Source organism: Fusarium tjaetaba (assembly GCF_013396195.1).
Source record: "Fusarium tjaetaba strain NRRL 66243 chromosome Unknown NRRL66243_c0000250, whole genome shotgun sequence".
NCBI lineage: Eukaryota > Fungi > Ascomycota > Sordariomycetes > Hypocreales > Nectriaceae > Fusarium > Fusarium tjaetaba.
This window is the reverse complement of record NW_023501446.1, coordinates 1-25367: the sequence shown is the minus strand read 5'-3', so window position 1 is coordinate 25367 and position 25367 is coordinate 1. Positions and strand designations below refer to the sequence as shown.

The following is a 25367-nucleotide window of genomic DNA, read 5'->3' as shown; positions in this document are numbered from 1 at the left end:
GAGTTGCTAGAATTGGCCTCGCGGGAACATCCAACCGAGATGCCGAACATTGGGGGTTGGGGTTTTAGACGATACCATCCTCTCCACATTGCAATTCTCGACACGCTTGGCTTTTGGCGTGCTTGGCTCACCACTTTGAGGACTCCGAACATTGTCTTGACTTTGTTTGTTGCTCAATATGTTTAGATTATTGGATACGCTTTATAGGCCTGCCTATTATACTGCTGAAACCAATTCCCTCATCTCCATTACTCCATCCTCTTAGCTTGTAGTCGCATCAAAAGCAAGGAACGTCGAAGCCTTTCCAGCTTCATCCTTGTCCTGCGAAATGTTGTTCTGCAACTTCTTGTTCTCCTCCGCCAGCTTATCAGCGACATCCTCGCCCTGCGCTTGCTGAGCCTCTAGCTTGAGGATAGTAGCGGTCAACTTCAAGACCTTGTTCTTGATCTTTCCGCGCTGCAAAACCGTTAGCTTTATGTCCCTATTGACCTTGGATGAGAAGACTTACCTGAAGAGCATCGGCTGCTTCGCCGGAAGCTGCGTCGATAGCAGGGTTGAAGGCCTCATCCTCAGCATCATTCGCAATCTGGTTGACACTATTGAGGAAATCCAAGTCAGACTTCTCAACAGTTGATAGGTCCGTGGGCAGACCGCCAAGCTTCTGCAGAGCCTCTTGCTGGGCGTTACCCGCAGTGCCACCACTAATGGAAAGATCGTTGTATGTGGACTGGCTGAACACAGCGCGCTTGCTGATAGGGCTGGCGATAGCAGTAGCAGCGAAGCCAAGAAGGAACGAGGTGAACTTCATGTTTGCGTTTGAGATGTGATGCACGGAAGAGGACGGATGGAGGGTGTGAGTGCAAGAAAACAGGCCAGCTGTAAGAAGTGAAAGTGAATTGAGTTTGTGATAAGACTGATTTTGGAATAAGTGGCAGTGTCGTCGAGTCTTTGTATGCGATAGAAACATCGCAAAGCAGACTCTCATTGGCGCTAAATGAGCATGAGACGTTTCTCACGGACTAAATTTATGCTTCATCTTCAGGATGAACCTATTCTGGGGTGTAAGCGCCGTGGTAAAACAGTGTATCCTCGATGGTGATCATACTCGCGCTGTGGCTTGAAGACCGGATGAGCGGTGATCCGAAAGTGCCCCAGTTTGTATTTTGTATAGTTTATCGGTAGGCGGAAACGTCAAATGTAAGATCTGGGTCAATGTCGCAATTAGACCTTGGCGTTGCTCCATTTTGGCGAGGAGGCTAGGGGTATCCCTAAGTGTCGCGCATTGTTTCATCGTGCCTCAGATCGCGATTGAGACAATCCATTGCCTCAGGTCCACTCCGTAAGTTCATCCCGAGTATTCAGAAAGCTTCAACTCTAAATACGCGCTTTATGAAACTTATATCTATTGTGAGGCGCCGCGTATTTGGATTGTCCTATAGTACTCACCGCGTAATCCGAGGAATGAACGGCATCATCAAGGCAAGATGATTAATCATGATAATTTCATTACTATGCTGCTGTTTCTGAACGCATATCGCATCACTATGTAAGTTGTACGAGCATTGTGAGGCAGAAGCAGAACTCATAGCACTCGTTACTTCTTATTGCAAGATTGTCATACTCTATATACACAGAGTATTCAACACCAATAGCTCAACATCAAGCCCAGACTAACTACTTAGCAAGCCTTCTCGAACACCATGTATTGACTGATGATCAATTAAGTCATACCTCGGCTGGAACTTTACTCCGAAACATCTCCATCTGACCCGATGATTACAGGTCGCTCATCACGGGCGTCCATAGGGTTCTGAGCAGAGTCATCCTCTGAGCGGCTTTCATCTGATGCTGCAGGTACAGATGCAGCTGGGCTGACATTGCCAGATGAGGGGACAGGTATCGCCTCAGCTGGGCCTCCCTGGCTTGCCGAACCCTGTGCGAGCATAGTATACTTCTCAAGGAAACACTGTTCGATGGCACCGGCGGTAACAGTACTGACTCTCCACGTGGTTGTGTTTGAAATGGGCTGGATTTCTTCGGTGGTGATAACCACGACATCGACGGCAACCGTGACGGGGTCTCCAGTGACGGTGAGGGTCTCGCGACAGTGGCCTGTATTTCAATGCAGGTTAGCTTTTCATCATCATACCAAAAAAATCGGATTACTATGCACTGACCCATGGTAGTGTTGGTGACAGTTTCAACTCTAACTCTCTCGATAACCCTGACTGACGTTGGGAGGGTCTGGTCTCTGTATCAGCATATCTGTTCGAGTATGGAAACGATGCGACTCAAACGTACCACGACATCAGTCTTGACAATTGTGTTCGTGACGGTTGCGGTGGATACCGGTACATAGACAATCTTGGCTTTGTCTTTAACACCACATTGTGTGATGTGACCGGCGCAAGATACCATGACCTTGTCCTCGCGGTGACCTTTCTTACGTTCATGCGCTCTTGCGGTCGTGGTTGAGGTCGATTCGGAGATTGCAGGACTGGGGTCGCCAGACTCTGTACATTGTTACTGAAAGCCCGTATATGATTGTGGTCTGGAGCTACGTCTGGAGATGACTTACCTCTCACAGCAGACGCAAAGCCTGCGAGACAAAGAGTAGCCATGATGGCGGCGCGGGACAGAGATTGTACAAGCATTGCGAAGAGCTTGGTGGAGTGCAAAGTGATGAGGAGGAGGATAGAGATGGAGGAAAGTTTGCGATTGTAGCTTCACTTGGCGGGTTTAAAAAGAATGAGGGGATGGGAGGATTATCATAACGACCTCAGCTTTGAGAAAAATGCAGCTCGATAGCTCTACTGAGCTACAGAGCTTGCCCAGGGTCCAAGCCAGGTATCCAGGGTCAGGATCTACATGCAGCTGCTCTCGAATGAATTGAGTTCAGCTAACTCCCCGCTATCTACTGAGTAGGGTCCCTTCTTTGGATCCTGGGGGCGTCTGCTGTGTAGTTGCATAGGGCTTGCGTACTTCAGCGCTAAAGCAATTATCGAACTATGTAAAGGTGATAGCTGCGATGCTGGCTACGGAGTTGCATGCAATAGTGCATCTACAGCTGCAGTCCACTTCAAGAAGTCAGCCCATTTACCCCAAAATGTCCTTCCGAAGAGAGTGATATTGCTAAAGTGGCTGGCTAGTCTCAACTGAGGCTGGCTGGTGTGACGCGTAGCGACCCGGCTATCTACAGTCTAGACTGATTAGGACCAAGCCACAGCGGACAGCGGTTCAAAATGGGTCCCAAACGGGCACGATTGGCGCTTCCCCTCATCTAATTCCAGAGCTGAATATTCATTTTGGGCAATCAGCTACGCCTCAAAAGCTGCTGCCCAAACACACAATTGGCGCACAATGTGCTGCGCATGGTAGCTCGAGCTGGCTGGTCTAGTGCATGTTAACCCAGCTCCAGGCGCCTCGAAGGGACATAATTCACGCGACAGTGAGATCACCATTACATCGCTGAACAGAAACACTGGATTTGGTCCTGTTAGGCGAACTTGCAGTTTGAGTCTCCTCTCCTTGTCATCTTTACTGGCCCGGGTTAGACATTTGAGGCCCTCTTTAACGGTGGGTGCAGCATGGTTTGATGTATCTCGAGACACTATCGGACGCCATGCAGAGCAGCCACATAATAGATTCACAAAACAACAACATGCAGTAGTTCCTGAAGTACCTAGACGTGACGAGATTAGTGTAGGACTGGGTGCATATGCATTCAATGATCCGAGCGCGAGCTCCGTTGATCGGGCTAGCCAGCCTCCAAACCACCCGCTCTAACACGAAACCGGGAATAAGGGACATCGCCTGATGGCTCTGGTCTTGAATCGCGGTCAAGTCGTTCTGAGACGAGCTGCCTCTGTCCATAGCCATAGCCACAGTAACGACTGAAGAGCCAATGCGAGTGCTGCTTATGCATGCACGAGGGATGTTGGAGGAGTTGCCAAGTAGACATGAGTGAGGTTCAAGAAACTATAAAAGCAGGCGTTATCCTCTCCCAAATTATAGAAATATTATTCTCATACCATCACATCCAACCTACAGCCATCACCAAAGTTATCAGCGAGTGAGATTTGCGACACAAAGTTTCTATCAGTCATGGCATCCGCAGAAGCATTCAAAGAGCTCCCCAGGGACATCGCTGCAGTCGACATCAAGGGCATGACCTATGTGTTCTTCGTTAATTCGAATCACCAGCTCTGCTACCTTAAATCTCCTGGGCCGGGAATCGACGACTATGAGCCTATACTCGTCAAGCTCACAGACGGAGACTTGAAGGTCAAGTGCGGCAGCAGACAAATCGCCGCAGCAGCCTGGCAGGGAGGAAACGGCACAGAAGTGAGTTCAATCACCCAGCCATCATGGAGTACTCTGACCGTATAGATCCGCATCTACTGCATTGCTCCCGAAAAGGGTGAATGTGAGAACAAGGGTTATATCCAAGAGGTCTCTTTCGGCTCTAGCACTGGATGGGAGCATGGCCTTCTTGGCTACAAGGAGGAGGGAAGGCCGTATGTTGATAAGGATGCTTCACTGACGGCGTGCATTCACGCTTGGCCTGACAAGACGGATATCAAGGTCTTCGCTTCTGGGAAGGGCGAGAATGGACGCCCCAAGATTACTATGCATCAGTACAGCTATGGGCATAAGAAGTGGCTCCCCAAAGTTATCAGTAACAAGGTCTCGGAGTGGTAGGGCTTTGGGGAAAGGCACTGGCGCGCGGAGTTACGGGTTGTGACGCATTGGACATGTGGAGTACCGTTCTTGTGTGTTAGTGACGGGTTGACTCACCGAGGAGTGAATTATCAGCAAGTTCATTCGGGGAACACAGTTGGGCGGAAGTCTAGAACCTGGAGCCTGGTCGAATCTAGTGATAACAAAGAGTCAACAAGCAAAGTTGCTTGACTGTGAACTTGGCTGGATAGTCTCGTATAGCCCATAACCAAGAGGGAAGATTCGATAACTCGGTATCGAGCCTCGTCAATGACAATCCAGATCCGCAGATGAAGCGGCTAGCCCGCCTGAATCAGATCATGTGCTCCTTCTGCTACCAAGACCTAAAGAACTGTCCCAAAGAAGATAAATCACGCAGAGTTCTGTCCAATACTCCGTATTCAATGCCATAGTACCCCAGCTGTAAATGCCAGCTTAGTCTAGCTTGTGTCGGCTGCAGCTACGAACGCTTGTTGCTCTCTTTAGTTTCCGATAGCTGCAGGGTCTCGATGCTCAGCCGTAGCTTCTCAGCACGCCACTTTCTGCAGCCCTTGCTAGGGTCCCCGAGCTATACGTCTGAAGTTCTGTCTGAGCTCGTAGCGATATTTTTCGGGATATGGAATACCTTCAGTAGTTCAGTGTCGAGGTGTGCCATCTCAGCCAGCCTCATACATGTCCCCCGATAGACGGGATGTTCACCCCAGGTTCCAGCCACAATAGACCTGCATCCTTATCACGCAACTATTTGCCATAGATCGTCAATAGCTTGCGGACCAAAACCCCACGAATCCGGCATCGGCAGGGCGGCCACTAGTGCAAACCTTATCAGTGAACAATGAAGCTTGGACATTGGTTACCCAGGTTTAAGCCGTTGGGGTTGTGTCCCGCTCGGACCGTCCCTGTCCACCCACCAACTCGCAATCCAAAACCTTCTAGGGAACCTCAGCCCGCCTCTTTCACCATCTTAGAAGTCGATTTGTGATATCGCTTCAGTAAGTACATTCTGTTCAGGCGCTTAGGCCTCTCTTCTAATGGTCACGGTATACTTATTGGAATCAGTGGCGTGTGTATCCACCTGAATGCAGCAGCGCATCTCGCCGAATCTCAATGCTATCGTATGTAAAACGCGGCCGTTGACTTCGACTACCCCTCAATCACAAGTCAGCCGGCAGCCGGCACAGTGTCGATGGCCATGCTCTAATCGTGAAGCTATAGCGGCGCGAGCAGCCCCAGGAACAGCTCTCGTGTACGGATACTCAAGGCACCGCAATAGGACATAAACCGAGAGCTGCTACCCATCTATGATTGGCTTTGCATTATCACGACTTCGCAGGACGTGTGACTGTTTGGCAATATTATTCGCTAATCAAGGTTCGATATGGCGGCTCAAAATCGCCATCGAGCTTCGTACAGTCTGGACTGTTCAGTATCGGAACTAAGGGTCCTATACGCGGGTGGTTTCCAAGGGATCGGATTACATCCCTTGATAGTTGTTTCCGAAATGCTCGCTAGATCCTTTCTCTTCTTGAAAGGACGAACAAGCGGGGGAGGGGCTGAGGCTCGGAGCTTCAAATCTGCAGCCACTTCCCAAGCTGGAGGAAGCCGACAAGGTGAAACCAAGTATGCTTTGCAGTCTGCAAGCCTGCCCTGTTCGGAAGACAAATATTTTCCGTACGGAGATTTGTTCCTTGTCTTCCGTGATTCGCTCTGGCAAGAGCATACTCCATTTCTACCATCCGCTTTTACGTGAGTGGCCTCAATGCTGGCCTTTATTCAGTAACTGAGATTCAGTGTCAGGTTCATGATGTCCCTTGAGGTTTCTAGGGTTGGGGTTCGGCAATCTGTAACGTACAGCGATCATGTATTCTGAAGTCACTTGTATGATTCTTTTTTGTTAGTGGCCAACTAAGATCCTGTCTAATTTTTAACTTGCGCACCTGGTTTGGCAACCATGATGCTTATACGGGCTGATTATCGATGAAGCCAGATTATTAGCCGTTGGAGATCCTCTTCTTCTCAATACATTAGTTGTGACTTAAGGCCCTTAGCAGAAAGCTTGCGTAGTTATCTGATGCTCTAACGTTTAGAGAACACTGGACGAGCACCCATCCACTTAGTTGGGATGCTGTGCCCTTTTTTCACGATCCTATTCGCCATACGCTTACACCAACCACTATACGAAGCTCTCCACTTGCCCGTTCAAGAGTCCTCATCAGTAAGTCTACCGCATTTTATAGCTCAACAAGGTACCCAAAGATGATTTGAGCTGAGGCTAAGAAGACCCCAAGACCTCCCATAGCCAATAGTGCTCATGCCCACGGCGAATGCTACATTTTTACCAGCTCGATCAACAGACCGAAGCTACGATGCAAGTTCTGAGCCCAGAACCTGGTCTCATCCTGCCTCTCCTTTTCATCTGTCTCGTCTTAGTGTGTATACTTTGCACTAGTTGCTTGATACTCGTCATCGTTGTTATCAGACTCAACATTCACGCCCAGCGAAGTCTACCAATCCAAGCTAAGGAGCAGAAGGATATTCCGAAGGGAAATATGAAGGAGAAAGTCAAAGAGGAGGTCGAAAAAAGTATAAAGAAGCTGACTGACCCCGTCCAAGACCTCTTTCATTCAGCACAAGATCATCTCAAGTATCCCAAGAACCCTTTCACACAACATCCAATCTCTCAATACTTCCATTCGGATCCTCCCTCAGTCAATATGTCTCATATCCAGGTAGCCTCTACCACTTCCCTCATGCTTCAACTGAAAGCCATATACTGACGCCTGGAAACTCAGAACATGGTCGCTGTTGCGCAGAATGACGGCAACACCATTCTGTTCCAAGTCAACAAGAATTACGAGATCATCTTCTATGAGAGTCGCACCCCCAGTGAAAGAATCCCCAGGAAGAAGTACGACATGAACACTCTCAAGATCAAAGGAAAGTCTATCAAGGTCAACCCTAAGCTGCCCATTATCTCAGCTGTCGCATTCACTCACCCCGAGTCTTGCGGCGGAAGAGCTCAGGTAAAAGCCGCTCCGTTACCTACACACACTTCTTTGCGGACCTTGCGACTAAAAGGTCCGAGTTTACTATGTCGACAGAGACAGTCTCTTCCTCCGTGAGATCATCCGTGTTGGTGACAAGGACGAGGATTGGAACGACGGTATGGATTTCAATGACAAGGACGATACTATTTGTGAAGTTAGCGGTCTGGCTGCCAACGTCTTCCAGTCGACTGGTGACAAGAAGAGCTTCCAGATCAAGGTCTACTATCAGCGTGACGGCGCGGATGAGTTTGCCGATGTTTCGTACAATGTCGTGGGTGTTACTGATGAGTGGAGCACTCGACCCAACGTCACCGAAGCCTAGATGTTAAACCCTTACCGGACCGTGCTGAGACTCGACTGTGATGCTGGGCATCGCGCTTGTTGTAACGCAGCGACAGTACATATTGGATCCGGGGGATGGTATCATACTTGTAGCTAGGATAGTTAAATCTGACCACTATTTGACTCCATTCAACGACTTTGAGTATTTCTTTAATGCTTTTGCGATAATGAATGTCACGAAACCTCAGTTCAGGGATGGGCATGATTCAGATCCCCAGAGCGTAACTAGATCATCAGTGCCGACTTCGTTTGGTGCACCACGTCTGTTTCTTGAACTATTTTCACCTCTCGTGAGTGGCAAGGCTGATGCTCTCGGTGTGTTATGGCTTCTTACTGATCAGTGATAGCCCCAAGATGCCGTCCAGTCTGCCCTATAGGGCTGCGGCATGGGTTTTCTGAGAATGCCGCAAACTGTGACGTCAGCATGGAGAACTGCACGCATGTACGTTAGTGACATGGGGAATCCGAAATGCCGCAATCACTCGGGACATTTGAAGTGATCGCTGGGCATGGATCTGAGAAGAGTGGCCATGTGTCGCGGCCGCCAATCGGCAGAGAGCCCGAAGCATCACTTTGATAGGGATATACGGGCCGACGGCGGTAGTTCATTGACAGGTCTTACTTGAATCGGCTCAGTTTCATGCCAAGGCCTGTTGTAAGATGGATCGAGCATATAATCGAATTTCACTAGGGATAGGTTGTCTGGATCTCCCAAATAATTGGCTGCAGGGACCTCGTTCCGTCGTTAATGACTGCCGGCAACGGGGCTTGAGCAATGTGTCCTCGGCGCGCTAATGCTGTAGAAATAGTTATATAACACCCACGGTGGCCCTCAATCCCTCCATCCTTTTCAAACTATCCATCCATCTTGAGCATGTTTGGTTTCAGATGGCGTCGATGCTCAAGATGCGAACTCTTGTGTAGTTCATTTCCCCAGAAACGTATATGCATCATACCAATACCATTCCCTCAACTTGCTCTCGGCCTCGCCGTTGATCATCACTACAGCACCCGAAGATATCGCCCATCACCGAGAATATGCCCTGAATCACTGATCAGAAAAGTTCTCTGTCATCAGCTGCGGTCATGCGGCGCCGCAAATCATCCACTTGCGGCGATCGGGCGGAACCGTGAGCGGAGGCTGCGGCGAGTGCGGCATCATGACCAAGGGTTTCGCTGCGGCGTAAGCATCCCGACTTTGAATAATCATGCGACAACATGACATGAGGAATCCGTCTCGTAGCGGCTTTGCCCGGTAAAATTTGCAGACTTGACGCCTTTATATAAACATGCTTGCCAGGAGTCTGTAGTGGGACATATCATCCATACATCATACACACATTACATTAACACCCATTCAAGCTTATCCTTATCTCACTTATCGCTTATCGCTATCACCATCACCAATCATGAAGATTCTCACCAAGCAAGAAGAAGAGGCCCACTACGCTGAAGTCGTCAAGGGCGGCCTCATCGGCGGAACACTCTTCCTCGGCCTCGGTCTTGGAGGCGTTTACTACGCATCAAAACGCTACCCAACCTTCCGAGGCCTGACCCTCCCCTTCAGAGCATTCCTCGTCACATCAACGGGTACTTTCGGCGCCATCGTCAATGCAGAGCGATGGAGTATCGCATATCAGATCGCCCAAGATCCCAAGCGCAATTACCAAGATCAAGCAGCGCGCACAGCACAGCTCATCCGAGAAAATGAGTCAGCGTATGAGCGTTTCAAGTCATATGCAAAGGAGAACCGGTATCAAATTGTTTTCGCCTCGTGGTTGGCGTCAATGGGTATCGCGTTTGCGATTGTTAGCCGACAGCCTATGAACACAGCGAACAAGGTTGTGCAAGCTCGTGTTTATGCGCAGGGTTTGACCTTGGCTGTGTTGTTGGTGTCTGCGATTTTTGAGGTCAACGATCTCAAGAACGGAGACAGCAGATGGCAGACGGTTCGGTACGTGGACCCCAATGATCCTACAAAGATCATTGAGAAGAAGGTTCACAAGGAGGAGTATGAGGGTCAAGACCTCTGGAAGGGTAAGTTGCTTGATCCAATCAATCTTGAGCTTTGCTAACAATTGACAGATATGGTCGCTGCTGAGGAGCGAAGACTTGCTGCGAAGAAGCAGGCTGCTGAACATTAAGTGAGACCAACATCAATCAAGGTCGCTAATTTGTATTAAAATTGCATTGGGTGGTTTGGGAGTGAGATATCAGGTCGGGTTATAAATCGAACGGCGCATTTTCTTTTGTATAGATGAAGCATTAACATGGACGTGGAATCGAAATACCAGAATGACAACTTACTACTCTTACTGCAATTAAATGGTGGTGATTCTTGAGGCTGCACCACGACAAGTACTTCTGAGGTTCAACTTGAATCATGAAGCAATCGATGCCTGTCAACGATATCAGACAGCAAAGTTGAGGTTGACAATCTCATCGTTTCAAAGTCACATTCACATGCAATCGCAACAGACACATAATTGAAACCATTAAACATTCGCATTACATTAAATACTATCATCAATCTTCCTTATGCGAAGGATTATATCCCCATAATCTCTTCCTCTCAGGTCCCCACCACTTAGACACAGCATCCGCCTCAGCAGCCCATTTCGAAGCCTCCTCCCCAAACTTACTCCGAACAGCACGCGTCAACTGCTCAAGCGTCCACTTCTCAAGCGGCTTCTTCTCTAACGGATCGTTCTTAAGATCCGTGAATCTATATTGTGTAGAGTCATCAAGCGGAATGACAATTCGCCACGGCGCATCTGCAGATGTCATCGACAACATGCTAGCTCCTCCATTGATGATGCCAAAGTTCCAGGCGCGGCGGCCGTTATGCTTTGTTTTGTAGGGGCGGATAAGGGACTGGCCCTCGTAATCGTGGATGAGGTCCTCAGCGGCGTTTTGGTCCTTTTCGTTGAGGGAGCCTGTGTTGATGAGAAGGTCGAGGATGGTGGGGAGGATGGAGAGAGATGTTGCGTTGGCGTTGTATTGAACGCGGGGGATGTGAGGATGGCGGAATGTGATGGGGACGCGGAAGTTGCTAACGTGGCCGTTCTCGTAGGTTCCTGTCTTGGACTTTTGATCCTCCTTGAAAGCCTGTCCATGATCGCCAACAAAGACCACCAATGTCTCATTTGTAAGACCGTGGTTATCGAATGTCTGAAGTAACTCGCCTAGCCAGGCGTCGGTGAATCGCATGGCGTTGAGATAGTCGTTGAACTCCGAGTGCCAGCCCATCTTGCCCTCGGTGTTGAGAAAGTCTGTCTTCTCGAATGATTTCGGTACGCCCCAAGGATGATGTGTCGTGCTGGTGAAGTGAGAAAAGAACATACGCTTGCCCTTCTCCTTGACCTCCTTCAGGTAATCCTCAATGTGACCCTTGAGCGTCGTCTCAGGGAAACCGAAGTAATTAATCTCCTCGAGTTCTTCGCCCTTCTTGCGATCATCTTCCAGACGGCCTCGTGTAACGATATGCTCAAAACCGATCTTGTCGTCAAACTTATCCTGACGATCATAACCATCGGTGATAGACTGGAAGAAGGCGGGGTACCACTGTTGCTCTAAGAAATCTTCCGAGTTCGACTTCCATTTCGACTTCGACTTTGACTTCTTATCATCCTTGAGCTTATTGAAGAGGTTGAACACCTGGGGAATACAAGCTTGGTACGCATCTGTCTCCGACTCCTCGAAGCCGTCGACAGGCATGGACCAAGCGCCACAGTGGATCGCAGCCATGCTCTTGAACGACAGCGAAGACGTTGTGAAACCGCCTACAACGTTGATGCCTCCGTACCCCTCCTGCGCTGTATCGTTCCACTGCGGGATAGCCACGTGTTCAAAATCCGAGCCATCCTTTCTCTTCCAGTTTCCTGACTTGCCGGTGAGTCTCTCGGCGACTGGGCTCATGCGAGAGAGCTTCTCGTTGATCTCGTCAATGTCTTCGCCCTTGTGCGACTTGACCATGAGCTTGTGATAGTCGGAGCCCTGCTGCAGAGGGAAGAGTTCCTCGCGGTAGCTCTCCATCATGATTAGTGCCACGTGCTTGATCTTGACGTCGCCGCCCTTGAGGGTGTCGCGGATAACATCAATGATGTCGGTGTCGAGGTTGGAGATCTTGAGAGGGTCGAGAACGGGGTTGTAGAAGGTGCCGTCGGCTTTTGGGACTTCGCAGGCATTGCTGGGGCTTGCTGCAGGTTCCTCATCCGCGGTCTTGTTGGGCTCGATAAGCCACTTGTTGAAGCCGGCGGGGACGTCGCTGGGTAGCCATTCGGGGATGGTGTTTCTGTACTTTTGTGCAGCCGCGCCGTCGTTACCAGGTGTCCATCCGGGGAAGCGTCCATTGGGCTCCTCCCAGTTATCGGGAGTGATGAGATCAGGGAGAGGCCATCCGCCTTCGACATTGTTACACAGCTTGGCCGGAGACTTGAACATTTCTAGCATAGCGGCGGGGAGAGTCATGGACATCATGGTGTATGGGGCGGCAGGTCGTAGAGTCGTCGTAAGGAAGAGGAAGACAGAAATGATGGCGAGGATAATCCATGTTCGAGGTCTTGTTCGATGTTCTTCGTGAGTATCGGGAATGAGTCGTGCACCTTCTTTGCCGCCTTCGAGGTCTTCGTCGAGTTCGCTGTCGGAGTCATAAGCTAGTGACTGAGGGGATCGACCGTTTCTGTGTCGGAACCACTGCCAAGCTGAATTATTGTTAGTAATAATTGACGATGATTGAGAGAGCGATGTACCATGTACAACAGGCATTCCAACCGTTGCAATTAATGAACCGACAGCCCTGTAGAGAAACCACTTGGCAACCCAAGCCACGACGACGATGAGAGCTCCCGCCGCAAGGACAGAGTTAAGCCCACTAAGAAGAATCTTCATTCCATCTTTATCGCCAGCGTAGCTCAACGCCTCAGACCATTTAACCTCGTTGCCCGTCGAATAAAAGAAGCCCAGTTGTGAAGCCGATGCGCCGAGAAGAATAAATCTGCATTTTGTTAGAGATGCCCCAATTGAAAGGTGACGAGAGGGACATACGAGAATATGCAGCCCAATACACAAGCCCCAACAGAGAAAACGCCCTTTTGCTGCCGCAGCGCCAGGCGCGACAGGAGAATGACTAAAACATCAGGAAGTAAAAGCGAGGGCAGAAAAAGGACGAAGGCGCCGGGAGAGATTGTCTTGGCGTGGATGGAAAGGTGGACCAGTTTAGTAAACGTCAATGAAACAAATATCGTCGAAAAACAAAAGGGAACGAGTGTCGCAAACATGATGATTTGCTCTCTAATGAGTTGGAGCAAAAAACAGAATTAAGAAAAAATAGATGAATATTCCATGGAAAGAGGTTCGAGAAAGAGGACGAGAGAGGAGAAAAAAAGGGAGCTTCAAGAAGCTGAGCAGAAAAGGATCCGAGGTTGATTAAAAAAAGGATCACGGTCGTGTCGTCGTAAAATCTTACATTGGAGGACCCCCCCCTAACTAAAAAAAGGTCACTAAAACATCAAACTAAATGGGGAATTAACAGTAAAAACAGCAACTGCTCGCGTGTTGTGTGTGCCACAGGCTCAGCCCAGATTAAATCTGCTACGTAACATGGAATAACCATGACTTGTTCATTAGCTGAATACGGACAATTTGCACATCCTCGACTGCCCAACCCCTGGTGTCGGTCACTTCTGCATTGGATCCATCCATGTAGGGCTAGACGATGGGGTGTATGGCCACTAAAAACTCGTTGGCCAGTGGCGGTTTGAAGGCTCGTATTCTCTCATCTGCCAATTCAATCTGACTAAACGGCTCCGACTAACCGAACGCTCCTCTGCGTGTGATTGGTCAACGACGGGGAGGATGCAGAGTAAGATTAAACAGCACGGCACAGATTCGTCGCCAAGCTAAACAGATTCGAGCCGGTGCTGGAAGACGAGTTACGATTCAGCGAGTAACAAGGTCACGCGACAATGCAAGGAATGGGCTATTTTGTCTGAGCGCTTGCTTTTTTGCGATCAATTTTGAGGTCATGGAAAGGAGAAGGTTAACGCTCGTTTGATGATGAGGGGCCGGCATGGCTTGTGCGAGGCGTCGATAGTGTACGGCCCAACAAGTCTCCTTGCTGACGGCATGCATGTTGTTCAACAACAAAATCAATCAGCACATGCAGAAAAAAACAAATGCATTTCTCTGCATGAGGACTTGAAATTGGTTGCAACACCGAGTCTCATTCTCTCAGCTTCGTCCCCAGAAAAAAAGAAACCTTGCATGACCCGGGCAAAAAAGTCCCCCCTCCCCCCCTTTATTCCCAGGCTTAAGAGCAGAAAAAAAAGCCGCTTAGCCGACTCTTCCCATTTTTAGCTTCCCCCTTGAACCAGTGTTAATGGTTCGACCATGGAACAAGTTAATTTCACGCTAGGCTGCGCCATTATTCCCTTTCTCCAGGCGGAAACGCTGCGCTTTTCCTGCTCCTCTTACCAAAATATTACACCATGACTGCTTTAGTGCGCAAGGCGCCTTGGTTATTTCTTGGCTTACCCCTGAGTATAGTCGTCGATCGATCTCTTGGCGAGCGTGGAGAAATTGTTTTGGTCTGGACAATGGCCTTGTTGGCCCCATGCAAGGGGAGGGGGGATCTCTCAGCTGTTGTCGCGTGTCTCTTGTGTTTGGTGGGTTCGTAAGAAGAGGGCCCCTTTGCTTTGCTCTGGTCTTGAAATGAGGTTTCACTTTGCCCTTGAAGAATGGATTTGCTGCAGGGTTGACACTGACTGACGCCTCGAAAGGCAGGCCATTAAGCTCGACCCGCGGGCTCCATGAGAATCTGCCTACCTTACCCACTAAACTTCTCCATTTGCTGACTGTTACAGCTGCCAGCCAGCGACGCCTCTGCCTGAAGTTTCACGCTGAGTATCCAGAGTGACCAGTAAAAGCTTAAATATTCATCAGCACAATGACGCGCCACAGATAAAATACTGAAAGAGTTACTATGATCTGATTCTGGCTGACGGAGAATCAGGCACCAACAGGTCTCTGTGTGGCTTTTTGCACAAGGAAATACGTAAGCAAGGATGCAGATTATCCATACGAAGAAAGGAATTGAGCCGCCCTAGCCGAGGTGGTCAGAAACTGGCCCCAACATCTGACATTCCAATTCAGGATGCAATTCTTGATCCCCAATTTCTATGGCTGTCAAGCAAAGGACTTTTGCTCGCGTGACTACGCCGCTATGCATTATGTACTTTCCCCCCAATGATCGACGCTTTTGCACAAAAAATCAAGGAAACAGTTAATGAAATTCACAAATGTGGCTGGCTGCACGTTTACGTGTCAAGATTTCATCTCCAGGCCTACGGTACGAATCAAGGTTTACCGGCACTTCTGCCCAACGTCATTGCCTCTGTTCCCCGGATTTTTCCATGGTGATAGCCACAGTGGCGTCCGGTTACCCGGCACAACGGCCCAGCCACTGGAAGCTGGTTGCTGTACAAGATCTACGGGAGTGCTGTCAGATTGATTGACAGTTTTACTTGGTTTAAAAGTTTGTTTGAGATGGTGTTTGTTGCTATGTTGTTACGCGGATTTTCCCACTTTTCATGGCAGTGTTTATCGTCTGATTCTGCCTGAAGGATTCGGGAGCCTGGGAGGATTGGATCGTAATTCTGAGACATCTATTTTGAGATGTCGGTAGTGGAATTGGTTAGGGTCCGGACTACTCTCCCTTTCCGTGGTTCTGGAAGTTCCGTCAAGGGTTCAAGACATAGCGGACCATTCCGTGGAATTGCAAGTGACACCTTGGCATAAAGTTGTGTCATTTTGAAGGGTTCATTTCTAAGTTGGAACCGCGTCCAGTCATTTATTAGCTGAAGCTTACGGTCTCAGGTCAGATAGGCAAGTATAGCTGAGCGATTCGTCATTCCGTTGCGAAGCCGTCAATACTCGTCTAAGCGGCACTGTTCAGTAGCGTCTGAAGGTGCCGTATAACCTTATCTGAGGCCTTGAGGCTCCGCAATATTCCAGGGATACCTGTGTTGAGGCTCTATGGACCATAAGGGATAGCTTCTTGACGTCAGCTGTTGCCGGGCAGTACCCTATCCAGGTTTTTGATAGAATGGGAGAAGTGAAATTTTAGGCGATGATTCGACTAGATATCCAATATCCTTTACTTTTTTATTCACTGTTGGAGTAAACAAGCAACGCGCTTACTTGTTTCAATTAGTAAAGGCGTCTTTGGTGAGGTTTCACTCAGTCATTCAGAAACTTCGTTCTTCTAAATATCTGCGACAAGAGCGTCCTAACTCGCTATTCGTCATTCGCAGAAGCGACTTCATAATCGAAGGTTGAGAATCTCTCGCCAGTATGGCATCATGAGAAAGTGGAGATAGCAATAAAAATCATGCATTGTGTATGGCTCAATATGGTTGCATCACCAGTGAAATGTTACAATGGCGGGGTTGAAGAAACGTCAACACCCAAGATAAAGCCTTCATCGTCAATCAGTCTTGAAATTACCTCTCAACAAATCTCGTTGTAAAGAACATATCAATCGACAACATTAAAATGACCATTCAGAAAGTCGCAGTCGTTGGAGTGAGTTATTTACCCTAGAGAACCGCGGGCAGCGAACTAACTCCGCCAGGGCTCTGGTCTCATCGGATCAAAGATCGTGGACAGCCTCCTCAAAGCTGGCTTCGAAGTTACAGCCATCACCAGAAATGAGTCCGCTGCAACATTTCCCGACAAAGTGGTCGTGAAGCGTGTTGATCTCGCCTCAGTCGACTCGGTTAAGGAAGCTCTAGCTGGTCAAGATGCTGTGGTATCAGCCGCCGCAACTGCTGCTGCTGGAAGCCAGAAGGTCATTATAGATGCCGCTGTCGCAGCTCAAGTGCCGCGATTCATTCCATCAGAGTTCGGAATTCCATCTCGTCAGAATCGCGACACCAAGATCGGAAAGATTCTCGGTGCGAAGATCCAGAATACGGACTACTTGATTGAACTTGCTGAGAAGCATGATTGGTTCTCTTGGACTGGTCTTTCCAACGGATTATTCCTTGACTCGGTAGGTTATTTGGCTTTGAATGAGACGGCAGCGTTCTCTGACTTTGGCGTAGGGACTCAAAAGTGACAGGGGATTCATCAACATCAGAGACCGCAAGATTCGCATCACCGACTCAGGCAACGAACCCTACTCCACAACTTCACTCGCCTTCGTCGGCGAAGCTGTAGCCGCGATCCTAAAGAAGCCAGAAGAAACAAAGAACAAGTATCTCAACATTGCCGGTGTTACGACAACTCAGAATGAAGTTCTGAAGATTGCGGAGCAGGTGACTGGTGACAAGTTTGAGGTTTCTCATGTCACTGGCGCCGAGCAGGAGAAGATCGGAGACGAGAAGATTGCCAAAGGAGACTTTAGTGCCTTTGGTAACTATCTAGAGCAGTTCCTGTTTGCTGATGGTGCTGGCCACGCATTGAAGGGTGATGAGAATGCGATTGGGCTGCTTGGACTGAAGGAGGAGAATCTTGAGGAGGTTGTCAAGAGTGTCGTAGCTGAGATCAAGTAAAGCCGAGAGCGATTCAGATTTAAGTATCTAATTCGCGCACGACGGTTGAATATGAATTATATGAGAAATAATTGGTCTATTTGTAGCCAGATGCTTCGTTATGTCTATTTCTTAACAGAGGCGTCAAGAAAGCGAATCGCGTTTCTCAGGCTCTCAACGTTAGGAATGCTATCCGCCTCCGGCTTCTCAATATCGACGTTTCCAATTCTACTATCGAATCCATGTTCCGCAGCCTCCGGGAAGTCCTTGACCACCTCAACACCTGCCTCACGAAGCTTCTTCTCAGCCACGATACTGCAGTCAATCGTAACAGCAGAGTCATTAACGCCATGAAGCAGGAACGTGCGGGGAATCTTGGCAAGATCGCCGAAAGAAAGAGGGAATAACCGTCGGTGTTCTTCGGGGATGGCATCAATGCCCTTGCTGGCGATTTCACGGCTAAGACCTGCAACACCGGTCATGTAATCTGGGAAGAGGGCGTCGATATGAAGAGCTGAAGCAACTTGGAACCGCGGGTCTTGCTGGAAGTTCTCGGGGGGCGGATATCCAGAGATGGCCTTTCGATCATCGTTCTCTTTCGGCCTGGGAAACTGGTTCAACACCGAGGCGGTGTCGAAAGGCGGTGCACCCCAGATATTTGTACCGGGCGTCGTATATCTTGGGCCAGCTGCATCAAGCATTCCGTAGATGAGAAGCAGCGCATCTGGCTTTTGCTCTACAGCATTCGCAGTCGCCAGTGCAAGATAACCACCGGCACTGGACCCAGCCAGCAAGACAGGTCCAATAGGACGTCCAATGGCATCAGCCAGCGATGAGCGAACCCAGTTGTACGCATCGATAGAGTCATCAAGTGATGCATGAGCAGTAGACTCTGGGACAAGACGATAGTCAGGGCTCACGAAGATCCATTTCCGAGCGGTCACAGAGTTGAGACCCCAGTACGGAGCAAAGCTGTATCTGTCCCCGACGATCTGCGCACATGTTAATCAAGTTCACAACAAGCCGGACCAGACTTACGAGAAATCCGCCGTGGATGTGAATGAGAACAGTCGTCGGTGAATCATCGGCTTCCTCTGGGTACACGACATCAAGAACGATGTCGCCATCGGGGGTGGATTTGTACGGGATGGTCTTGTACGTGTAGCCTTTGAGGCTGGAGAAAAGAGATGTAGCCATTCTTGTGAGGTTCAGGAAGTGTTTTGAGGTATAGTCTGAGCAATTGATCGGTTATCAAGATATAGAGGTTTTAAATATCGATGGTGGGGGTGCTTCAGAAGATCGCGCGCGCTCGGGGAAGCTCGGTGTTCCCCCGCATCCCGATGTGTTGGATTACGTGACGGCCATCCCACTAGAAATCCCAGCGGCATGTCACTCACTGTCTAAGTAATTCAAGTAAGCCCAGCAAAGCTTATTACTAAATACCCTCTAAATCTCGTTGTGACTCATATTGCTTTTTCGCGTTTTAGTCTTGTTACGGAGGTTAGCGGACTTAAGATCCGAACCCTTTGCTTGTTGAGAACGTGAGATTGATACTGTCGGTATCATTCCGAGGACCTGGCTGGACTCGAAATACAACATGGTTCCCCAGACTTGTTGGCCAAGATTGCGAAAAATTCCTCCTGCATCGATAGGTGGCTTGAAGACCACAGAAGGTGAGATCTGGCAGGTTGAAATTTCTCAGACCGACAGTCAGGAATGAGCTTTAGGGGGGATATGGCTGAAATGCTGCGTCATATCAAGATCACATAAATTCGACGACACAAAGTGGCCCGTATCAGCCATTCTCGATATATATAATCTCGGAATTGGCTAGAAGACTAACAACCTCCAACTCCTCACAAGACGGACCCGCGAAAGCCAGGCGAGTGTATCGACAAGGAACCGACTCAGGTGAAGGAGTATCCTATCTCTGCCTTTCCAACTTCCTTCCCGCGGCAGAAGATTCTACATACCAGTACACCAACGTCGTCGTCACTGAGACGAATCGTTAAGGTGAGTAGCAGCTGATACCAGTGAATGCCATTGGCGTCTTGGATGGACTTGATCTTAGTCTTGTCAATACCAATATCATCAATGGTATACAAAACCTCGCCAACTTTCTCAATTCCTAGCCATCATTAGCTCTAAGGTTTCATATCTTGAGAATCATAACTCACGTTCGTTCTCGATGGTTTCAGGTGCCTCGTCCAAGCTACATGAGTAAAGATCGTGCGTATGCTTTCCGTCAAAGTATTCTGAGAAGTGCGAGTAGAAACTTGTGCTAATCTCGGTGTCGTCGTCGAGGAGGGCGCCCTGCAATTCATTCGTCTAGTGCCCTTTTGTCAATACCACTTATCGATATCTTACCTTTGCGATCTCCCAATCCATGAAGCCAGATAGGTTTTGCTCCTTGGTCCAAGGGTCGTTCCACAGCCTTCGCTTGTTCTCATCAAAGTTGAAATGAACTGCTGGATCATATGTTCGAGAGATGCTATGTCCATAGTGTCGACGACATTTCTTTTGTCTGACCATGGAACCCTCAACGCCTCGCAACACGGCACCGCAAACAACAGCTGCCCAACTAGATATCTGTCAGTCACGGCTGGATGTCTCCTGTGAAGGGGGCACTTACGCTCCTGTCCATGGTGTTGTGAGCCGTATCTCTTGCTCAGAGCACCATTCAAGTAACCTCTCCTTGACATAAGGCGACGAGCCAAACCCACCAACTAGACACATCGTCTTGATTATTGGCTCCTTGTCTCTCTTGACCTGATCAACCTGATCCTTCACAAGCTTGAGAATGACGTCAATCACGGGGTCAAAAAGACTCTTCATATCATCTTTGCTAAGGAGAACCCAGTTGAAGTCGGGGTCATAGTACTTCTGCATCTCCTGAGTGACTACCAGGTTTCGCATTGGTAGAGTTAGCTTATAAGACTTCCTGCTCGGTGTATCGAGGCTGAAATCTCTTTTGCGATTCTCAAACTGGTCCATGAACTGACTGCCTGGGCCTACGTGCTGTGGACCTAGGCTGGTGAATGCAGTTCCGAAGCGTTTGGCGAGGAGCTTGTAGAGATTGCGGTCGACGAATGTCCCGCCGCACTTACCACCTGAGAGTGTGAGCATGACGGTTTCATTTGTGATTGAGGACTGTTTTACCTGCTCCGATGGCAATCTCCCTCAGCTTTAGAGAAGGTGATTTTCTGACTATCTCAGATGTTGTAATATCCTAGCCTTGTTAGCAAGATAAAAGGCCTCGAGTGGAGTTGAACTTACGACAGTACCACCGCCAAGATCGCAAACCATCACGCCCGTGCCGACCTAAGCGCAGTGTAAGTATGGGCTCAAAAGTGAGACGGCGCTGCCTACATCAATGAGATCTTCAACGTGATGAATGCTGGACTTCAAAGCCATATGCGCAGCAGCATCAGGTTCTGTAATCAAGCTCAATCGATCAATGGGTCTTGATGCAAACCCAGCGTCCAAAGCAGCAGCCCGAGTAATCAGCTTTGCTCTCTCCGTCCAAGTCGCTGGAACAGTCAACCAAAAGTCAACAGGCATCTCCTCAAGGATATCCTCCCCAATCTTCTCAATAACAGCTTTTCTATACATAGAATGCATACCCTTCAGGTACTCAGTGACCACGTCTTTTGCAGTTCTGCCAGCGGGTAATCTCATGAGTCCATTTCCAGCGGCCTTGTTAAGATCTGGATCATCATACTCCGTCGCAAGTGCTTGATCATCTAAGAGGAGTTTGGTCCATGCGTAAGTCTTCATACCAGGTTCGATTTGATAGCCCCATGCGTTCTCATCGAGATCGGGATTCTCATCTCTGAATGCGACCCATGATGGAGCTTTGTGGCAGTGTTCTGCGATGTGAGTTGATGAGCCGGGATATTTGGTCCATGGGTGAATGTCTTTGAAGTCTGCCGCATTAGAGAGCGCAAAACTGAGACCTGGGTTTAAGAAGATCAGCCACAGGAGTTCGTCATTGGATTGCAGTGTACTGACCTGAATACGTTGTACCGTAGTCAATACCGACTATCAGCTTCGTCCTATTTCTTACAGCCAACATGATTGATGAGCGTATTCCTGCCTGTGACCTTAATTTCGACGCGGAAAAGAACAGTAGCTCACTTTAATGAGGCTCTGACATCTTATGGAACGATTTACATCATGTTCAAATGGCCACCGGTCCTGGGCGACAGCTTAAACAGTTCGCCGAGTTTGCGGCTGATCTCAGTGCGCCTTACAGGGGTGGTTGAAATGCACGGGCGTTTTGCCGTGTGTACTGGCGTTTTGTCGCGGGGCTCGGCCTTGCATATGCAGCCACTATCACGGCTGAAAAGACTAAGGTTTACAGGGAGGGTAATGGAGGGAGGGAGAGCCAAAGCTGCCAAACCACTGATTTCCTGCGGGGGACGTCCATTTCTGGTTATAAATAGTGCTTTTGTTAATCGAGTCGGGGGCGATCGTATCGACACGCAATTCGACCAATACAGCCTTTTGACAGCATTGCAATGGGCGGAGAATCCGAGCAACGACGTGTAGAGGATGGCCCTGGTGGAGCAGCTCTGAAGGATATCGGTGACCAACTCCAACCAAGAAGTGAGGACGAGGGACCATATGAGGAGGTATGCAGTTTCGGATTCGCAGTATTCTTTTTACTAACCTTGCAACAGCAGAGATACTCCAAGATCGATGACAAGAGGCCAAAATATCATCTTTCAGAAGACTCGATCATGTCTGACGTCGTTGAAACGGTGAAAGCTTCTAATCCTCACACAAAGGTAAGAATAAGTAATACATCGTTTATTCTAGCTATAAACTGACAAGTTCTTAAGCAAAACCCAGGGGTGATTGGGCGCATCACCCAGTCTCTGAACCCATTCGGTCCTTCAGAGCCTTCTACAATTCCCGAGAAGGTGACTAAGAAGCAGCCGAGCCACAAATCGGAAACCTCAAGAGAAGTCAAACTTCAAAAAGAAGTAACCCAATTGCGAATTGATAAGATTGCTCTGAGCACAAGTCTCAAGGACTTAACAATCAAGTTCAATTCGCAAACCAATGACCTTGATGGCAAAAAGCACTTGATCAAGCAATGGGAAGACTGGAAAGTCAAGTCCGACGAGCACTGGCGCAAACGAGGGGAGGAACACAGAAAAACGAAAGACGCTTACGATCGCTTATTCCATGATTATAATAAGCTTAAGCGGACAAAGGCAGATCTTGAAACCGAGCTTGAAGAGGAGAGAGATGTGAACAAGACTTTAAGACAAGATATCCAGAACCAAGAGGTCGTGGTTACTGAGGCGCATTCGAGGGCCATATCACTACTGGCTGGCCATGTCTCAAGCGATTTCCCTGATGATCAGGTTCGAACTGAACTGGGAGATCTGTTTGAGAAGTGCTCTGAGTGGTGTATAGACAATCGCTTGCCGCTGATCGAAAAGGTCGAAGATACCCGAAATTTGCTGCTTACTGAAGATATCATCAACGATCTAGATTGCGAGGAGCATCTACGATTCGACCTTATGCACAGAACATCTACAGCTGTACTGCTACAGGCTGCACTAACGAAGACGCTCATGCAGACCTTTCTTGGAAACCCATTCTTCCTTGGCCAACACTGTTTGAACAAAACAGCCCTGCAAGGAGGTTTGTACACTTCACTATCCCAGGCAACAAGGCAAACTGACACAACCTCAGGCGCAAGCGAAGAAGCCACAGTGACGTGGAGGATCCAGACGTGTCAATACCTAGAGCAAGCATTCCCCCCACACAACCAAGCACTGCAAACATGTGCCGAGGGTTTCGCAAGGACTTACGAACCCCTCATCGAGCCCCTCGACAGAGAAAGCCTCACGCAGCTTACCAAGCTCTTCGAGACCACATGCAGCCTTGCGCTCAGACTCTGGAAGCTAAGAACCAATATCCGCATCGAAGCGCTAGGCGATGCAACCCTCCACCGGTTCCAGAGCATGTTCGGCGACATGGAGGCGCATCCAACAGTCGGTCTCTTGAAAGGTGATAAGCGGTTCGACGGTCGCCCGATTTGTGTAGTGGTGCGCCCGCGGATTGTCTCGGAGCCAGTGGAATCTGAGAATCGTGGGCGAGGCATTGTCTGGTCGCCTGCGCAGGTTTGGGTGTCTAATTGGGAGGATGCAGGGTATTAGTGGATGGTGGCGCGGGACTAGTGGTTGATATCGCGTTTTGGGTGTTCAGCTTGAAATGCAGGTTTTGCTGTAGCGTGGAGGTTGAAATAGAACGGCGGTCGTTTTGTAAAGCTAGTGCTTATCGTTAACGAGTAGAGTGTGCATTGCCCCTCATGCGATGTTAAGCTTGATTTTGAGTGTTACAGTACCGGATATGTCGGCATGAAGTGATTGCGTCTGGTCTGCCTTGTTGTATTTATCAAGAGACATTCTCTTGCTTTTCAGTCTAGACTGGAAGCTGTAAATTAGTGTACTACACTTATTGACATCCCTGTAAGCTTCCATCATGACCAAAGTTGCGCATTCTTTGTCAGAAGCCCCGTCGGTGGGAACGGACACGTCGGTCAGCGATGAGTCGGAAAGCACTCCGCCCGTACTGTTGATTGCGGTTATGGGAGTTACTGGCTCTGGCAAGAGTAACTTTCTTCGGCTCCTGACTGGCAGAGACGATGAAGACGGGCCCCAAGTCGGGCATTCACTTGGGTCATGTAAGTCAACATTGGGCTTGGTGAATGATGAGCGAATATTGACCCGTTAACAGGCACCCAGAAGACGGAAGCCTACGAGTGTCTCATCCAGGGTCAGCAGTTTGTCTTTTTTGACACGCCTGGCTTCGATGACACGTACCGAGGCGATGCAGACATTCTTGCTGATGTCGCCCAAGCCCTCAGCTCCTCATACATGAACAATGTCAAGCTCAGTGGGATCATTTACCTGCACCGCATCAAAGATGAGAGAATGACAAATGCCATCATGCGAAACCTCACCATGTTTCGCAATCTTTGCGGTGACGGTGCTTTTGAGAATGTCATCCTTGCGACTACTTTCTGGGACGAGCTACAGGACGAGTCGAAGGGAGCAGCTAGAGAACATGAGCTGATCTCAACTCCTGAGTGGTGGGGGTATATGAGCAACAAAGGGTCGAGAATTCGACGATTCCAGAACACAAGAGAGTCTGCCCTTGAGATTGTCAACGAGCTAGTTGATCTCCCCGCCGTAACTCTGCAGATCCAAGAAGAGATCGTAGAGCAAGGTCTAGGAGTCGACCAAACAACAGCAGGCGAAGCTCTCAACGAAGAACTCAACAAGCTACGAGAGCAACACCAAGCCCAACTCAACTCCATCCGCGAAGAAAAAGAACAAGCCATCAAAGACCGTGACGTGCAACTCGAGAAAATGCTCGACAAGCTCGAGCAAGAAAAACAACAATTCATGCGCCGTCTCGAAAGCGAGCAAGCAGCCCTCCACGCCGACCGCCGCGAACAGCAGCGCCGCATGGAACAAGCCTTCAACGACCAACTCATCCGCCTCGAGCGCGAACGCAAGGCAAGAGAAGCCAAGATCCAAGACCTGGAAACCCGACTAAGTACCGAGCGCGCAGATGCCAACGAGCGATTTCAAGCTGCTATGGCAGAATCGAACCGCATGGTCAGCGCGCTGAAGCTCGAGATGGAGACGGCGCGGGCGGAGGATCGGGCGGAGTATGATGAGACGATTAGGAAGATTGAGGA

The 25367-nt window shown here is 49.1% G+C and overlaps 11 protein-coding genes across 11 annotated transcripts; 6 read left to right on the top strand and 5 right to left on the bottom strand.

Annotated features, from left to right (window-relative positions):
- Window positions 1-261: 261 nt before the first annotated feature.
- On the bottom strand, window positions 262-808 carry FTJAE_10642 (small secreted protein; the record flags this gene model as incomplete). The annotated part of the gene is made up of 2 exons (XM_037343506.1): window positions 262-456; window positions 509-808. The coding sequence occupies 2 exons, from the start codon at window positions 806-808 to the stop codon at window positions 262-264; spliced, it is 495 nt and encodes a 164-aa protein (XP_037202260.1).
- Window positions 809-1744: 936 nt separating this feature from the next.
- FTJAE_10641 (uncharacterized protein) lies at window positions 1745-2654 on the bottom strand (the record flags this gene model as incomplete). Its single annotated transcript, XM_037343505.1, has 4 exons — window positions 1745-2112; window positions 2178-2244; window positions 2302-2513; window positions 2579-2654. 4 exons carry the CDS (start codon window positions 2652-2654, stop codon window positions 1745-1747), a joined length of 723 nt encoding a protein of 240 aa, XP_037202259.1.
- A 1450-nt stretch (window positions 2655-4104) lies between these two features.
- Window positions 4105-4701, top strand: FTJAE_10640 (uncharacterized protein; the record flags this gene model as incomplete). The annotated part of the gene is made up of 2 exons (XM_037343504.1): window positions 4105-4344; window positions 4390-4701. 2 exons carry the CDS (start codon window positions 4105-4107, stop codon window positions 4699-4701), a joined length of 552 nt encoding a protein of 183 aa, XP_037202258.1.
- A 2384-nt stretch (window positions 4702-7085) lies between these two features.
- On the top strand, window positions 7086-8088 carry FTJAE_10639 (uncharacterized protein; the record flags this gene model as incomplete). The annotated part of the gene is made up of 3 exons (XM_037343502.1): window positions 7086-7448; window positions 7512-7742; window positions 7798-8088. The coding sequence occupies 3 exons, from the start codon at window positions 7086-7088 to the stop codon at window positions 8086-8088; spliced, it is 885 nt and encodes a 294-aa protein (XP_037202257.1).
- Window positions 8089-9517: 1429 nt separating this feature from the next.
- On the top strand, window positions 9518-10252 carry FTJAE_10638 (mitochondrial hypoxia responsive domain protein; the record flags this gene model as incomplete). Its single annotated transcript, XM_037343501.1, has 2 exons — window positions 9518-10145; window positions 10194-10252. The coding sequence occupies 2 exons, from the start codon at window positions 9518-9520 to the stop codon at window positions 10250-10252; spliced, it is 687 nt and encodes a 228-aa protein (XP_037202256.1).
- Window positions 10253-10634: 382 nt separating this feature from the next.
- FTJAE_10637 (uncharacterized protein) lies at window positions 10635-13387 on the bottom strand (the record flags this gene model as incomplete). The annotated part of the gene is made up of 3 exons (XM_037343500.1): window positions 10635-12811; window positions 12860-13104; window positions 13155-13387. 3 exons carry the CDS (start codon window positions 13385-13387, stop codon window positions 10635-10637), a joined length of 2655 nt encoding a protein of 884 aa, XP_037202255.1.
- A 3274-nt stretch (window positions 13388-16661) lies between these two features.
- FTJAE_10636 (2'-hydroxyisoflavone reductase) lies at window positions 16662-17662 on the top strand (the record flags this gene model as incomplete). Its single annotated transcript, XM_037343499.1, has 3 exons — window positions 16662-16691; window positions 16741-17160; window positions 17213-17662. The coding sequence occupies 3 exons, from the start codon at window positions 16662-16664 to the stop codon at window positions 17660-17662; spliced, it is 900 nt and encodes a 299-aa protein (XP_037202254.1).
- A 104-nt stretch (window positions 17663-17766) lies between these two features.
- On the bottom strand, window positions 17767-18838 carry FTJAE_10635 (Arylacetamide deacetylase; the record flags this gene model as incomplete). The annotated part of the gene is made up of 2 exons (XM_037343498.1): window positions 17767-18633; window positions 18680-18838. The coding sequence occupies 2 exons, from the start codon at window positions 18836-18838 to the stop codon at window positions 17767-17769; spliced, it is 1026 nt and encodes a 341-aa protein (XP_037202253.1).
- A 710-nt stretch (window positions 18839-19548) lies between these two features.
- On the bottom strand, window positions 19549-21716 carry FTJAE_10634 (hsp70; the record flags this gene model as incomplete). Its single annotated transcript, XM_037343497.1, has 8 exons — window positions 19549-19769; window positions 19819-19954; window positions 20009-20222; window positions 20274-20751; window positions 20801-20870; window positions 20918-20962; window positions 21011-21652; window positions 21708-21716. The coding sequence occupies 8 exons, from the start codon at window positions 21714-21716 to the stop codon at window positions 19549-19551; spliced, it is 1815 nt and encodes a 604-aa protein (XP_037202252.1).
- A 445-nt stretch (window positions 21717-22161) lies between these two features.
- Window positions 22162-23817, top strand: FTJAE_10633 (uncharacterized protein; the record flags this gene model as incomplete). The annotated part of the gene is made up of 3 exons (XM_037343496.1): window positions 22162-22275; window positions 22324-22431; window positions 22486-23817. The coding sequence occupies 3 exons, from the start codon at window positions 22162-22164 to the stop codon at window positions 23815-23817; spliced, it is 1554 nt and encodes a 517-aa protein (XP_037202251.1).
- Window positions 23818-24142: 325 nt separating this feature from the next.
- Window positions 24143-25367, top strand: FTJAE_10632 (uncharacterized protein; the record flags this gene model as incomplete). Its single annotated transcript, XM_037343495.1, has 2 exons — window positions 24143-24344; window positions 24398-25367. Coding segments are annotated over 2 exons (1172 nt in total), but the record flags the coding sequence as incomplete, so codon positions are not given.